Below are 17,353 nucleotides of genomic sequence, written 5' to 3' on the forward strand. Positions count from 1 at the left end.
GACTGAATAAATGCAGTTTCTTTATAGGTGGGTACAGCAACAGACGACTTCTGATTCCTGTTAGCAAGTTGAGAGCTTACCCTTCCCGTAGCTCATAGTAAGCCTTGCCCACTAGTTTCCCCTGGAATACGACCCGCTAATCTGTTAACAACCAAGAACCCAATTACTGTTGGGTGAAACAGTTAAGGATTATCATCTAGGCAATCCTCCTTAGCCAGGGCTCGAATCCAGACTAAATTGCTCGCGAGGGGCTGAACATGTTCTAGTTTATCAATATCTCTTCTCAAACAGGGTGCCAACGGCCATGTTAAGAATTTGAAACACTAACACCCGTCTGACAGCTGGGTGGTTAGCGCTTCGGATTCGTAGTCCTGAGGTTCCGGGTTCGATCCCCGGTGGAGGCGGAGACAAATGGGCAAAATGTTTCTTTCACCCCGATGCCCCTGTTACCTGGGAGTTAGACAGCTGCTACGGGCTGCTTCCTGGGGGGTTGAGGCCTGTTCGAGGACCGGGCCGCGGGGACACTAAGCCCCGAAATCATCTCAAGATAACGTAAAGGATGGTACAGATCACAATCTTCTCCTATCCAAATTCAAAAGCTCTGCCAATAAAACTCAAAATTTGATATGCCTTCCTCACCGGGACACACACTCGAACACTATATCTTGGAATGTAGTCAAATTGAGCCATTTAAAGATAAATCTAAGCTCACGCTGTATGATACGGCAACCTATCTTATTACCAAGGATAATATACCTGAAATCCTTGCACTGTATCCATATTGCGCTTCCAGTAGATAAACGACATATGAGATTAAGAAACAAATAGTGTATTATGAAGACTAATAATAAACAGCAGCTCCCCTATGACTAATATCTCCACTGCTCAGACAATTATGTATTAGCGATAAGACCTACCAGGTATGTATAATGACTTACTCTTTATATATAGTTCTTGAAATAGAACATTCCCTGTAACTAGCTGACATTGTAATTATAAGGTGTGAAGGATAGATGAAATTGTTTATGTAATAATCTACGTTGAGGTCTGATAAAGACCTTTTGTGCCCTCTGTAATGCTTTTTTGCGCTACCGCTCACAGGATGGGTATGGGGTGCACAATAAACTAGCAGTCTCCGGCGGCAACAATCAAAAAATCAATTCCTCATCGCCTTTGTGTGTGTATATATATATATATATATATATATATATATATATATATATATATATATATATATATATATATATATATATATATAAAAGCCGTGTTGGGAACCGTTTAGTGATTTTAATCTCCAAGACTCGGTTGTTCTCAACAGGGGGTCTAAGGAAGAATTTCAAGGGGTCCGTGGGAATTCCATTTATTTGTATATTTCTATTTAGCTAGAATTAAGTGATCAAAACAATTACGAGTGTATTGAACTGTTTTCACTTGCATACAGGACTTGTATGGGTCCACAGGTGAGGGCGTGGTTGTTGGGGTCCACAGGTGAGAGCGTGGTTGTAAGGGGGGTCCACAGGTGAGAGCGTGGTTGTAGGGGTCCACAGGTGAGAGCGTGGTTGTAAGGGGGGTCCACAGGTGAGAACGTGGTTGTAGGGGTCTACAGGTGAGAGCGTGGTTGTAGGGGGTCCACAGGTGAGAGCGTGGTTGTAGGGGGTCCACAGGTGAGAGCGTGGTTGTAGGGGGTCCACAGGTGAGAGCGTGGTTGTAGGGGGTCCACAGGTGAGAGCGTGGTTGTAGGGGTCCACAGGTGAGAGCGTGGTTGTAAGGGGGGTCCACAGGTGAGAACGTGGTTGTAGGGGTCCACAGGTGAGAGCGTGGTTGTAAGGGGGTCCACAGGTGAGAGCGTGGTTGTAGGGGGTCCACAGGTGAGAGCGTGGTTGTAAGGGGGGTCCACAGGTGAGAACATGGTTGTAGTGGTCCACAGGTGAGAACGTGGTTGTAGGGGTCCACAGGTGAGAACGTGGTTGTAGGGGTCCACAGGTGAGAGCGTGGTTGTAGGGGTCCACAGGTGAGAGCGTGGTTGTAGGGGTCCACAGGTGAGAGCGTGGTTGTAGGGGGTCCACAGGTGAGAGCGTGGTTGTAGGGGTCCACAGGTGAGAACATGGTTGTAATGGTCCACAGGTGAGAACGTGGTTGTAGGGGTCCACAGGTGAGAACGTGGTTGTAGGGGTCCACAGGTGAGAACGTGGTTGTAGGGGTCCACAGGTGAGAGAGTGGTTGTATGGGGGTCCACAGGTGTGAACGTGGTTGTAGGGGTCCACAGGTGAGAACGTGGTTGTAGGGGTCCACGAGTGATATGGTTGATATGCCTTAATAACCCTCCCGTATTTGACAGACCTTAATAACCCTCCAGTAGTTGATAGGCCTTAATAACCCTCCCGTATTTGATAGGCCTTAATAACCCTCCCGTATTTGACAGGCCTTAATAACCCTCCCATTATTAGGATAAATATCTATCTACATTTCTTTACATTTATGCGTATTTCATATTGTTTAATTTTTATACTGAGATATGAAGGAGCATTTAGAAAATAAGCATCATTTAAAATTAACGGCCTACATACGCTAATTTAAACAACCTTTCCTCCTAATACGATAGTAGTCAGAGCAACTAATTGGTGAAACGTACAAAAATGGACTGTTGCAGCCTTCAATGTTTACGCTTTGTACTACTTATTTCGTCAACAAAAAACGCATTCCTAGGCTTAGTATAGCACATATATGTACTATATTAGGCCTAAGGGCTGCTTGGATAGATTAGGTTAAGTGCTTTGATTACATTCCATTTTTTTTTAGTTTGCCATTTGAGTTAATTCAGTAATGCAGAATGTGAATCTTTTTGGGTCCAACAGATAATTTTTAACCATATGTTGTTGTTTAAGATTCGCTATAGGGAACAAAGTTCCAAGCAGCACGGGCTATGGTGAGCCCGTAGTTTTTCTTTTTTTTAACCATAGTTACATATTATCAATATTGGAGGATGAATTGGCCAAAAAGTACGTATATAATACATTTATATTATTTAAAAAAAAGAATTGCCATTACAATAAATATACTTTTAAAGAAAAGAATAATTCGCAATTTGTTTGTCTGAACTGGAGACCCTTTTCTAGAGCACACAATAGGTGTTCCAGTTAAGGGGGGCACAGTAGGTGTTCCAGTTAAGGGGGGCACAGTAGGTGTTCCAGTTAAGGGGGGCACAGTAGGTGTTCCAGTTAAGGGGGGAACAGTAGGTGTTCCAGTTAAGGGGGGCACAGTAGGTGTTCCAGTTAAGGGGGGCACAGTAGGTGTTCCAGTTAAGGGGGGCACAGTAGGTGTTCCAGTTAAGGGGGGAACAGTAGGTGTTCCACTTAAGGGGGGCACAGTAGGTGTTCTAGTTAAGGGGGGCACAGTAGGTGTTCCAGTTAAGGGGGGCACAGTAGGTGTTCCAGTTAAGGGGGGCACAGTAGGTGTTCCAGTTAAGGGGGGAACAGTAGGTGTTCCAGTTAAGGGGGGCACAGTAGGTGTTCCAGTTAAGGGGGGCACAGTAGGTGTTCCAGTTAGGAGGGGCACAGTAGGTGTTCCAGTTAAGGGGGGCACAGTAGGTGTTCTAGTTAAGGGGGGAACAGTAGGTGTTCCACTTAAGGGGGGCACAGTAGGTGTTCCAGACGAGGGGGCATACTAAGTATTCCAGAGAGGGTCACAGTAGTCATTCCATTTTTTATTATTATTATTATTTTCTACCACAGACGTGGCCACAAATTTACAATGCTAACCAGCATAAATATACATTTTCTTCTGTCGTCTATGGACAGGGTTAGAGATCTGTTAAACATATAGTTCAGTGATTTATTGAACAATCGACCACAGAAGGTGAATGTAGTGCTTATAAAATGCTAATCTAACCGACATATATGAATACACAGATTTACGTCTGCCCTGCATGAACAGTATTCGATGTGTCTATTTACAAAATGTCATTAATGTGCGTTTACAAAGGTGAAATGCCATTCTGACCAGTTTCCACATAAGGATCTTAGAAGATAGGATGACAGAGTAGTCATCCCACATCCCACATAGTCAGGTGGAAACTGAGTACCCAAATAAGCCACAGGGACGTTAGAAAGAACTTTTTCAGTGTCAGAGTTGTTAACAGGTGGAATGCATTAGGCAGTGATGTGGTGGAGGCTGACTCCATACACAGTTTCAAATGTAGATATGATAAGAGCCCAGTAGGCTCAGGAATCTGTACACCAGTTGATTGACAGTTGAGAGACGGGACCAAAGAGCCAGAGCTCAACCCCCACAAGCACAACTAGATGAGTACAACTAGGTGTGCACATAGCAGGCGAAGCCACAGTTGTAGTCGAAGTCTGAAGTCACTCCGGAGTCTACAATGTGCACAAGAGCAAACGTATATACTGTATTTAGTCTATAACACCTCTTAGCTACGGCAAACACTTCCACTCTATGTTTTTATCTCTGAGACAGTACGTATGGCTTGGAAGTCTAAGAGTCATAGCACCGTAATGAATTAAGAGTATCTCAACTAGTTCTACTGACCTTTAGTGTTTGGAAAGCACCAACCTGGTCCCCATAGTCATGCTCTTGGAAAGCACCAACCTGGTCCCTCGAGTCATGCTCTTAGAAAGCACCAACCTGGTCCCCATAGTCATGCTCTTGGAAAGCACCAACCTGGTCCCTATAGTCATGCTCTTGGAAAGCACCAACCTGGTCCCCATAGTCATGCTCTTAGAAAGCATCAACCTGGTCCCTATAGTCATGCTCTTGGAAAGCACCAACCTGGTCCCTATAGTCATGCTCTTAGAAAGCATCAACCTGGTCCCTATAGTCATGCTCTTAGAAAGCACCAACCTGGTCCCCATAGTCATGCTCTTAGAAAGCATCAACCTGGTCCCTATAGTCATGCTCTTAGAAAGCACCAACCTGGTCCCCCATAGTCATGCTCTTAGAAAGCACCAACCTGGTCCCCCATAGTCATGCTCTTAGAAAGCACCAACCTGGTCCCCCATAGTCATGCTCTTAGAAAGCACCAACCTGGTCCCCCATAGTCATGCTCTTAGAAAGCACCAACCTGGTCCCCCATAGTCATGCTCTTAGAAAGCACCAACCTGGTCCCCATAGTCATGCTCTTTACTAGATGCCAGCGATGTGCCTTCCAAACCCCCAAGTACAATCGGTGGGAATTTTGGTCGAGTTTCAGCCCATCATGGTTCATCGGATAATGCGTACGGTTTCTGAGGAGTTTAGAGACACGAATTCGCTCCGACTTGAATCTCAGTCCTGTTGCTATGTCTTCGGCCCCCCAGCCAAACAGAAAAGCAAGCAGGAAGACAAACAGGCTATGTCTTTCTGCCAGACAGACGGCTATACCAGCCACAGTGAACAGATAAATGTGAATTGTATTTTATTTATAGATATGAGGCAAATTGTAATAATAATAAGACCAATTCTAAGATTGTGTGTGTGAGAAAGAGAGAGAGAGAGAGACAGACAGACAGGCACAGAGAGACAGACAGCTACACCAGTCAAAGCGAACAGGTAATTTTTTACTTTATTTATAAATTTCTTATCACACACACACACACATTCTAATGATGACTATTATCAGACTGAATCTGAGAGATTGAAACAGACACAGGCAAAGAGAGACAGAGACATAGAAACAAAGAAACAGATAGACACAGATAGAGGGAGGAAGAGCAACCCGTCCTCCTAAGGTTTCCCAACGTCAAGGAAACGGTCAATTTAAAGTGTCCTCTTATCCTAACCTACCAGAGGACCCAAAACAGAAAACGGGACAGTACGTCACTTTCGCCAGCCGCTTCCATTTTCTAGTACGAAAATTGTTGGCCTTATGTAACGCATACGAGGGAAAAAAATGACTTTCTTTGTAGGAGAGGTCGTCTCTGTATGTCTCTTTGTCTCTGCCTCTCTCTCTCTCTGTTCGTATCTTTCTCTCTCTGTCTCTCTCCCATACAGTTAGAGAAGGGCTGAGACAAAGAGACATACAGAAACAGATAAAGAAGGAGACAGACATAAATACTTCAGACAGAGATAGACACATGCAGCTATAGACATGCAGAGACAGACATAGAGAGAGATGGATAGAAATAGAAGACAGATTCGGAGACAGAGAGGCCGGGTATCCCATCTAGTGTGTGTGTGTATGTAATTACCTAAGTGTAGTTACAGGATGAAAGCTACGCTTCCCAGCACTCTTTGTCATATAACGCTTTGAAATTACTGATGGTTTTGGCCTCCACCACCACCACCACCTCACTCAGCTTGTTCCAACCGTCTACCACTCTGTTTGCATAAGACAATTTTCTAACGCAGACGAGGAGTCACAATAACGTGGCTGAAAAATGTTGACCAGACCACACACTAGAAAATGAAGAGACGACGACGTTTCGGTCCGTCCTGGACCATTCTCAAGTCGACCATTCTCACAATCGACTTGATAATGGTAATCGACTTGATAATTAAGAAATTACAAAATTTTCTAATGTTTTTGCGGCACCCTTGTTTCCTTAGCTTGAGTCTGTGTCCTCTTGTTCTTGAAGTTCCGGGTCTCAGGAATTCTTCCCTATCAATTTGATCGATTCCTGTTACTATTTTGTACGTAGTGATCATATCGCCTCTTTTTCTTCTATCTTCTAGTTTTGGCATATTTAATGCCTCTAACCTCTCCTCGTAGCTCTTGCCCTTCAGTTCTGGGAGCCACTAAGTGGCATGTCTTTGCACCTTTTCCAGTTTGTTGATGTGCTTAAGATATGGGCACCACACAACCGCTGCATATTCTAGTTTAGGCCTAACAAAAGTCATGAACAATTTTTTTAGCATTTCGCCATCCATGTATCTAAAAGCAATTTTGAAGTTAGAAAGCGTGGCATAGGCTCCTCGCACAACGTTCTTTATGTGGTCCTCAGGTGATAGTTTTCTATCTAGAACCACCACTAGATCTCTTTCTTTATCAGAAATATTTAAAGATTTCTCACATAATTTATAGGTTGTGTGGGGTCTATGTTCTTCTGTTCCACATTCCATAACATGGCATTTATGCACATTAAATTCCATTTGCCAAGTGGTGCTCCATATATTTATTTTGTCCAGGTCTTCTTGAAAGGCATTACAATCATCTAAGTTTCTTCCTATTATCTTAGCATCATCAGCAAATATGTTCATATAATTCTGTATTCCATCTGGTAGATCATTTATGTAGACAATGAACATCACCGGTGCAACAACTGAACCCTGTGGTTCAGTTGGTGGTTCAGTCCACTTGTGACATTTCTCCAGTCCGATACATTGCCTCTGATTACTGCCATCATTTCTCTATCATTTAGAAAAATTTTCATCCACGTTAGAAGCTTACCTGTCAACCCTCCAACATATTCCAGTTTCCAGAACAACCTCTTATGTGGAACTCGGTCGAAAGCCTTTTTTAGGTCCAGATAGATGCAGTCAACCCAGCCATCTCTTTTTCCTGTAAAATTTCTGTGACTCGATCATAAAAACTGAGTAAATTCGTTACACAGGATCTTCCAGATTGAAAACCATACTGACTGTTTGATAATATATCGTTTTTCTCCAGGTGTTCTACCCATTTAGTTTTAATTATTTTTTCCAATATTTTGACTATTACACTTGTCAACGATACAGGTCTATAATTGAAGGGGTCTTCCCTGCTGCCACTTTTGTAGATTGAAACTATGTTAGCCTTTTTCCACACATCAGCTACGACTCCTGTACACAGGGATGCCTGAAAAGTCAGTTGAAGTGGAATGCTGAGTTCGTGTGCACATTCTCTCAGAACCCATGGTGAAACACCATCTAGGCCAACTGCTTTGTTGTGTGTATGTGTGTGTGCATATGCGTGTATGTGTGTGTGCGTGTGCATGTGTATGTGTGTATAAATATTATGTCAGCATAATTTCTCTGCTTTGCTAAAGCAAAATTTGATGAGTAGAATTTTTCTATATTATGCAGAGGTTAGTGTATGATGTTTTACAGTATAGTAGGGAAAAAATAATAGTTTTTAATTGTATTCTTTAGTGAGTCGAGCAAGAAACCAGTGCTAAAATATCGTGGGGTTTGCTATAGGACCGTGCCACATTGTACTCTTAGCAGTGGTGCAACACCCAACTCGTCCATGTTGACCGCCTACCTCAAAGCAATCACCGTGCAAAGTTGGATGAGACTAGCCGATAGCATGTGGCCTCCAACTTCGGACAGACATATGTTTTATTTTATAGATATACTCTCGTATTGTGGAGGATGCTGCTTGCCTATGGGGCAAATTGTTCAAAAATGTAGAGTTGAAGGTGTCGTATGAGGTATGGCCTCTGCATAGAACATCTTTAGATCTAGATCTTTAAAAAGGCAAACATCACCAGGTCTGAGATCAAAGGGTAAAGGATCTCTCTGTAACTTGTAACAGTATCATTATTGGTGGTCACAAGTTTACAATTATATACAAATATGGTAACTTTTGGAACTCTAGGCATATATATGAATTCCCTCAAAATTCAATAAGACATTTTGTTTTGAATTTAAAATATTCTCAAATTATTTTCTATAAAATATCATGATATCAGAGTAAAAGTTAAAAACTATATTTATTAAGGGTTTAATAGCACTGATTTTAAATACGTAGTTTATTATACAAGCTTAAATAATGTAATCTTAGTGCCGTTAATGTTAGCTTACGGTAAAGAGAAGTGAACTGGCCACCAATATTAGCAATAAATTAGTCAAGAGTGATACCATTTTGTAAATATGCTGCCCTCCTGAGCCTACCCCAATGTCACCAAAACTCTTGTACTTCAAGTGCCCGAACCCAACTAAGCCAAGGACCCACAAACAGGAAACGGGACGTCACGTCTATTTCGGGAGCTGCTGCCATTTTTTTTTTTTTTTGTACATTAGTTTTTGGCCTTAGATAAAGTATACATCAAAATGCGATGTGCTATTAGGAGGCCGGGTTGGGCGGACCCAAAACTGTGTCACTTTCGTTTTCTTTCCATTCCACAGGTAGTAACTAAGAGTGATTGTAACCTATCCACCGCTGCCCACTGGATGGGGGGCGGTGTGCAGGACAAACATATCAATTGTGACACTAGCTCTCCACATATGTCAGTTGCTTAATTTAGAACCTGTACTTGTGGTCGATCTCGAACCCATTGTTGATGTGACGACTTATACTGAATGTTGTAACTAGCTCATCAAGACTGTAACTTGCTTAGCTAAATGAATTGTGGGGTTCAGTCCCTGAGCCCATTATGTGCCTCTGTAACCCTTTCCACTACCGCCCACAAGATAGGTATGGGGTGCATAATAAATGAATTAAACTAAAAAAAAAAACTTTCCACATGTATACTGGGTTAGTTGTTTTCAATCCCGTTATCGTGACTAATACTCTACATTAATTTGTAATTAGCTTCATCTTCAAAAGTAAATTAAACGTTAAAATGTTTACAACTCAAATAACATCCATATGATAGGGGGAATTAAAATTAGACATAAACTGATTACATACCGACGATAGGATATGGGCTTAAAATACGAAGGACAAGATTCAATCCAAAGTTTCTCAAAATTACAAAGAAAAGTTTTAGAAAAGGGGGGACCAAGAGCGACACCCCCTTGCTGACTCATCTACCTACGAATAGAGTTTACCAGCAAATGAAAAATACAGAATCAGAAGTTGCCATTACAATTTGTCAAGTTGTTTCCTGTTGAAACCAGAATTGCAAGCATCTTCTAGAGTTAAAATCAAGAGTGAAGTTTACTTTAGGAGGGACGTGTGTGTAAACAGATTCAACATCTATACTAACCATACGTTATTAGGGTTTAAAACACCAATTTCTGTAGCAAACTGTGACGAATTAGCAATAATTTACTTATAGCTCAACTCACAGACATAAGATTAGAGAAAGAGAGCGATTTTTATTATTATTATTATTATTATTATTATTATTATTATTATTTTCTACCACAGACGTGGCCACACATTTACAATGCTAACTAGCATATATACATTTTCTTCTGTCCTCCATGGACAGAGTGAAAGATTTGTCAAACATACAGTTCAGAGATTTATTGAACAACCACAGAAGGTGATCGTAGTGCTTTTAAAATGTTAGGCTAAGCTACTGTGGTCTATCCGGAAGGACCCTTATCAAGCAGTAACGTCAATTTCATTTCATAAGTGTGGATTATCTGCTTCAACTACGTTCTTGTAGCTTATTCTTAGTCAAAAAATGAACGTGATACCACAAATTTTGTTGAATTTATATTTAAGTGCCAATAGAAAAAATGTTTGGCCTAAATGGATTTTTTTGAAACTCCATATATCCATCCAGCTGCATAGCACTCATGATAAATCTTATATCCTATTGAACTTAACAAGTTTTCAGAATATGCCAAATTTATCCTCATGTTTTGAAAAATAAGATTTTCCCATTTAACATTTTCAATTTAGAAATATCCATCAAGATTCTATTTATCTAATTAAAAGTAACTACCAAGGCCCTAAGCTGGCCTAGTTATTAAAAAAAAAAATATTATATATATATATATATATATATATATTTTTTTTTTTTTAATTAATATCCCTAGATTCTGTATTTTCCTATTTTATATTACTTTACAAGAATTCTCATAACAGCTGTACAACAATCTCATAATTTATATATAAACATTCTCATAGCTCATGGCAACAGTTTCAATTGTATAACAAATCAGATATAAATATTCCATAACCTTACTTATTGCATTTAATTAATGATTTAGTCTTTCAAAAGCTACATATGGTCTCCCGGGCTTGGTGCCTTCTTTTGATAATTACTTAGTCTTCAAAAACAAGAAAATAAGGATTATAATATACCCTAGTTAGGTGCAGACAAAAATCCCAACCCAAGATTAAGGCATCAATTTCCTCTTTGGATAAAATTATCTGAAGACAAAAAATTAACCTCGTCCGGATCAATAGTCTTTGAGACATCAGTACTGTAAATTTCTCAATTTGCGTTGATGGACAGATTTATAAGAATTATCCTTTTGTTCACAGATGAAGTTAATCTTACAATCATTACAAGTACAAACGTATTGCTAGCTCAGTGAATACTAAAGCTGCAGACACGTGTATAGCTGCTTCGTTATATGGCAAAGAGTGCTGGTAAGACGGGACACCACGAGTGTGGCTCTCATCCTGTAACTACACTTAGGTAAATACACTTACGTAATTTGACAAGTGTCTATCAGCAGGCAAAGATCTGGCTGCAGGTGAGTGTCTTGTTTATATGAGAGAATGAAGACGAGAAAAGTATCACGTAACATATATAGGAAAATACCGGAGGGCCAGGCCTCAGATTTACACAGTAAAATAACAATGTACTGGGACGAACGATATGGAAGGAAATGCAAAATAGAACCAGTAAGAAGTGTTACAGACGCAATCAGAGAGCATTATATGAACATCAGAGGTCCACGGCTGTTTAATACCCTTCTACCAAGCATAAGAAATATTACCGGAACAAAGGTGGACTTCTTCAAAAAACAATAGACAAGCTCCTGCAAGAATTACGGGATCAATCGGGTTGTAGTGGATATGTGGGCCTGCGGGCCACTTCAAGCAATAGCCTGTTGGACTAAGTAATCACAAGTTAAGCCTAGCCTCGGGCCGGGCTTAGGGAGTAGAACTTCCAGGACCCTCTCCAGGTATAGGCAAGTGTCTGCCAGTAGACAAATGTCTGGCTACAAGCACGTATTTGATTGCATACAGGTGTCTGGCTACAGGCACGTGGTTTATGATGCGTATTAGTGGATTCGTGATGAGTTTTGGTGACTGTGATGAGTATTGGTGACTGTATTGGTGAGTATTAATGAATTTGTGATGAGTAATGGTGATTAAATAATGATTATTGGTGGATTTGTGATGAGTATTGGTGGTGGCTGTGGTGAGTATTGGTAACTTTGTGATGAGTATTGATGTCTTTACTAATGCTTGCTAGTGGCTTTGCGGATGTGAATCTGTACACAAAATTTCACTTTATTTCAGTTAATTTGTAGCTAATCCCTTTACTAATATGAACTGTGCTCATAGACCAAAATTGCCATCAGATTAAATCATCTTATTAAATTTTGATACATACGTATCTTGCTATATTGTTTAGAACTTGATTTGGTTTTCAAAATGTATCACTTCACAGTGTGTGTATGTGTGTGTGTGTGTGTGTGTGTGTGTGTGTGTGTGTGTGTGTGTGTGTGTGTGTGTGTGTGTGTGTGTGTGTGTGTGATTGTGTTTCTCCTCGATTTTTTTTAGTCCTCCCTCGTCGATCTGAGAAATAGTAAACAGAAAAAAGTCAAATCGCCATAATTTGAATTATGTAGGTTCAAATCCTGAACCAACATAAGCATTTACAGTAACGAATTGCGTTGCCAACATGCGTTATCAACCTTTCTACGGAATATTACATATTTGAATCTGGTTTGCCTGCGTTTTTTTTTTTTGGAGGGGGGGGGAGTGAGGGGGGGGGGGGTTGCAAGGTGTGTTTTAGGCAATATTGAACAGGTGTATAATATAAACTGGTGTGTTTTAGGTAAAATTGGCAGGTGTATAATATAAACTGGTGTGTTTTAGGCAATATTGGGCAGGTGTATAAAATAAACAGGTGTGTTTAGGTAATATTTAGCAGGCGTTTAACGTACACAAGTGTGTGGAGCTTCGTGAGCACAAATGAGTGGCAATGCATGTGCGTTATGGTGATAGTTGGCGCAAGCAGGTGGTGTTACACATGTGTTGCGCGTTGTTGGAGATGAGAACCGGTTTTTGGTGCATTCAGATGCTACATTATTGATGCCTGATGTCAATGGCTAATTCTATTTGAGTAATTACTGGTTCGGGAACTAGGGGGTGTTGATTTGCAGAACAAATTACCAGGATCGCTGGCTTGTTTCAAGCGAAGGTTAGACATATATATGAATGAATTTGGGTGGATATAAATAGGAGCTTCCTTGTATTGGCTTCTGCAGTTTACTTAATTCTTATTTTTTTTTTTTTAATGCAGGTTACAATGTCTTTTTCGCATAATACAATGATGCAATTGCTTGTGTCACATTGGCTCCATTTCCCAACCTGCAGAAGGAAGCAAGAATTAGCTGTTCCGTTCATTTTCGCAATATAATTATTTCGGCCATGGGGAATGAGACGTTCTTAACAAGCATATACAGGTGTGTGTGTGTGTGTGTGTGTGTGTGTGTGTGTGTGTGTGTGTGTGTGTGTGTGTGTGTGTGTGTGTGTGTGTGTGATTTAGTATCATATTTGTAGAGTGTTGTATTGGCTTTGCACAAGTGTTGTCTTGCACACGTGTTGTACAGGGTTGGTGGATAGGTTAATTGCACAGATGTTATGCTACATAGAAGATAACAATCTTCAAATAATGTAACTTTTGTGTTATCTTGTTACTGTAATAAATAAATAAAAGGCGTGGCTGGTGTGTGGGCGACCGCCATGCTCAATAGGAGCCATATGGCACCTGTATGTGTAAATACTAGGTTCTGTACATCATATATAACAGGTGTGATTCTTTATACAGTATATGTCAAGAGCCGGTGCCATAAACTTCTGACGTGTAAATTTCAGGTGCCATAGTTCGTGTATAACAGGTATGATACTACACTTGTATCAAGAACAAGTGCCATACACTTCTTACGTGTAAAAAAAATTATTTAAATATTTCATACATAACATACTTCATTTATTCATGTCATACATTTCATATGCCACACTTCATGCATTCAAACAGGTGCCATAATTCATGCACTTAAACAGATGCCATACTTAATACATACTACCAAGTGTCCTAATTCATACATATTAACAGGTGCCGTACTTCATTCATTTCAACAGGTACCATACTTAATACATACTAAGAACAGGTGACATATTTAATACATACTGAAAATAGGTCCCATACTTAATGCTAATAACAGGTGGCTTGCTAGTAAACAAATGCCTTAATACAAATAGCAGGTGGCTTGCCAGCAAACAGGTGCTTTATTCATTACATAAAACAGGTAGGCTGCCATTAAACAGGTGCCTTATTCAGCACAAATAGCTTTTCATTAAACAGGTGCCTTATTCAGCACAAATAGCTTTTCATTAAACAGGTGCCATATGTAATCCAAACAACAGGTTGGCTGCCATTAAACAGGTGCTATAGTTTATAGATATTAACAATAGGTTTAAAACTGAGACTATTTACCTTGCAATCCGAACATAGGCTTGAAGGCGGCGACCCACGGTGGGTACCAGAGCGGAGGAAGATGGGCGGCGGGGTTGATGGCATTCCCCAGGTGACCACCCAGCGCCCCGCCGCCCATACCCATGCCCATGCCCGCCCCTCCCAGCCCCGTCATGCCCTCCACGCCCTCCGGATCCGGCCGGAGGTGCAGGGGCGTGGGGCGGACAAAAGCGGACGGATGGTGGATGTCTATTCCATGTGGGCGGGCGTCGTCGGCGCCCACGTCGCCAAGTCCGGATTCGCTATCGTCGTCGTCGTCGCCAGAAGCCGCCTCGTCTGCGTCGTCGTCCATGATGGAGTCGTCGGCGGAGGGGAAGGCAGCGGGGGTGTGTGTGGTGGCATCCTCGCTGCCTTCCCCCATGTACATGGAGTAGGTGGGCGTGGCCGGTCGCTGCGGAGATCTAGGATGAGTGATCGTGGGCGTTATGGGTCTGCCGTGTGTGTAAGTGGGCGTGGTGGGTCTACCGTGGGTGTATGTGGGACTGGTTGGCCGACCGTGGGCGTACGTGGGAGTAGATGATCTTCCGTGTGTATAGGTGGGCGTGGTGGGTCGGCCATGTGTGTAGGTAGGCGTGGTAGGCCGACCTTGCGTATAATTAGGGGTGGTGGGTCTATTGATGTAGGTAGGGGTGGTAGAGCCGCCCCTTTTAGCGTAGGTGGGCGTGGAGGAGGTGGTGTGGTGTACATGGGGCTGGTAATGGGTGGGCTTGGGACTCGCTCTCTCCTGCTGGTGAAGTCTCTGTGAGGTGTCGAGACCCAGGATGGAACTGATGGAGAAGTGTGGGCGGCTGCTGCTGCTACTGCCGCCCGAACTAGTGCTGCCGCTGCCGCCCATGCTCACGCCCACGCTCTCTCTAGTGTCCTGTGTGGGCGGCGGCGACGTGGGCGGACAATCGCAGTCTCTTGACACGTCGGGAAACGTTGGCCGACCTTCTGCTGACATTTTCCAATCACCAGAAAAATCACTCCGAACTCTGTTTTATTTCTGGTTTCATTTACTTAAAAAATATGCGAGATATATATATATATATTGAAAATCATTTCAAGTTTCATAAAGCTTCGTGTCTGCTAACACACAAGATCATTTTGCAAAACTGTTGAAGCAGTAATTGGTTTAACTTATAATTGATCTTACTGAATACAACCTGTTTAGAGATTTCCGTTTTTTTTTTCGAATTATTCAAAGTTTCTGGACAAGATACACAGGTTCCGTCCTCAGTGTCCGCGGCATTGCGCCTCTAAATCCCCTTAATTGCATAATCCGAACCCTGTCGATACCACTTTGTCGCGCCGCATCACGCACTTTGTAGCTCGTCAATTCGAACACTTTAAATAATCTGGCGCTTTACGCAACTTGTGTATTAAAAAGTGTCCTAATATCCGTGTCCAGGAGCCAGGAAAAAGCACAAATCAGATCATGACCACCAGGACGCCGCCACCACCTCAACAAGCCACGGACAAGTGTGAATACAGGCATGAGATGGATTTATCTTGGAGGAGGCGGGGCCAAGAGGATCAGGGGGGTGGAGCTAGGACAGGGAGTGGGCGGAGTCAGGGCAGTTTGTGGGCGGAGCCAACGGTAGTAGGAGGAGCGGCTTGTCGACTGGCTCCTCCCACTCCTGCCTCGTGAAATTCTAATTGAGATATACGTTTATTCTCGGTATTATTTTGATTATAATGCTGTTTCCAGACCATAAAAGCATTACCAGGCGTGTTGTTTAAAACGTATATATTAGATTATTTTTAGGCTTAATGCTATTTATTTCATATGGAAGAAAATACAAATTGTATGCACTATATATAGATATACATACCATTTATATTCATCAATATATATTCTTTATTCTTACACGTTTTCATTGAAATTTCATTAAAGTTGAGTAAGAGATCTATCAAATCTAATTCCTTCCCTGCCAACATTAGTATCAAGCTGTAAGACATAAGCTATCAATTTGAACCGGGTAACCGTAATTAACAGTGATTCATACGGTGACACAGTTCAGTGGTGCAATTGTAGTTTGGTGTTTAATAACGAGGCAGTTGGTTGGTGGCGTGAGTATTTACCAGGGGGGGGGGAGGTGGATATATATAGTTGTTTCCCACTGACCTCGTAGTCAACTACGGGATGCCACCTACAACAGAGGACTTGCTCCTGGGTACATTTTTTACTGCTAGGGGGGAAATAGAGACATCAGGTGAAAGGGCACATGCGTTTCATCCTGCCCTGGGATCGAACTCGGGGTTAGTTGTGTGTGTATGAGTATACTCACCTATTTGTGCCTGTAGGGTAAAACTTCCGACTCCTGGATCTCGCCTTTCCAACCGACAGTTGTCTGATAAAAGGCCAAAGCATGTATGCAACTTTAAAACATATACTCATGTATTGCAGTAAGTACACATACCTGCATCTTGGTAATGCAAAATACACAACGCGCACAACATTAAGTAAAATATTTAACGACAGTTCAGTTAAGCGAGAACTGCTTGATGGGGTTCTGGGAGTTCTACTCAGCAAGCCCGGCCCCTAGGCCAGGCTTGACTTGTAAGAGCTTGGTCCACCAGGCTGTTGCTTGGAGCGACACATATCCACATATTCACCTTGAAGAAAACTATCTAGTTTTATCTTGAAGATGTCCACTGTTGTTCCCACAATATTTCTTATATTCGCTGGGAGGGTATTGAACAACCGCGGACCTCTGATGTTTATACAGTGTTCTCCGATTGTGCTTATGACTCCCCTGCTCTTCACTGGCTCTATTCTGCAACTATCAGGTGTGTTGGTCTACTAAGATAATAAACAAAGATAAGAGATAGAGGCTTAAATGAAGATAATATGCAGAGAACAGGTGATAAGGACACACGGAAGAAGGACACGGTAAACACGGATGAAGGGGGGGAGGGTCGAAGAGATGATGCAAAGAAAAATGACAAAAACAGAAAATAGAGGCGTAAAAAAGTAGGATGGTGAAAATTAACAAAATAAAAGGATAACGTAATACTGTGAGAAGGGAGGAAAGGAGGAAGGGAGAGAACGAGGAGGA

The 17,353-nt window shown here is 41.9% G+C and overlaps 2 protein-coding genes across 2 annotated transcripts in view; one reads left to right on the plus strand and one right to left on the minus strand.

Annotated features, from left to right (window-relative positions):
- LOC123746969 (NK1 transcription factor-related protein 1) overlaps positions 1-15,999 on the minus strand; it is an 85,659-nt gene extending 69,660 nt beyond the window's left edge. Inside the window, exon 1 of the mRNA XM_069317413.1 lies at positions 14,274-15,999. Coding sequence (XP_069173514.1) covers positions 14,274-15,255 — 982 coding nt within the window. The 5' untranslated portion in view covers positions 15,256-15,999. The remainder of the gene's footprint in view (positions 1-14,273) is intronic.
- Positions 1-17,353, plus strand: part of LOC123746933 (uncharacterized) — a 190,865-nt gene that overhangs the window by 66,226 nt on the left and 107,286 nt on the right. The window lies entirely within an intron of this gene.

The sequence above is a fragment of the Procambarus clarkii genome, chromosome 87, assembly GCF_040958095.1.
Source record: "Procambarus clarkii isolate CNS0578487 chromosome 87, FALCON_Pclarkii_2.0, whole genome shotgun sequence".
In the NCBI taxonomy this organism is placed as follows: Eukaryota; Metazoa; Arthropoda; class Malacostraca; order Decapoda; family Cambaridae; genus Procambarus; species Procambarus clarkii.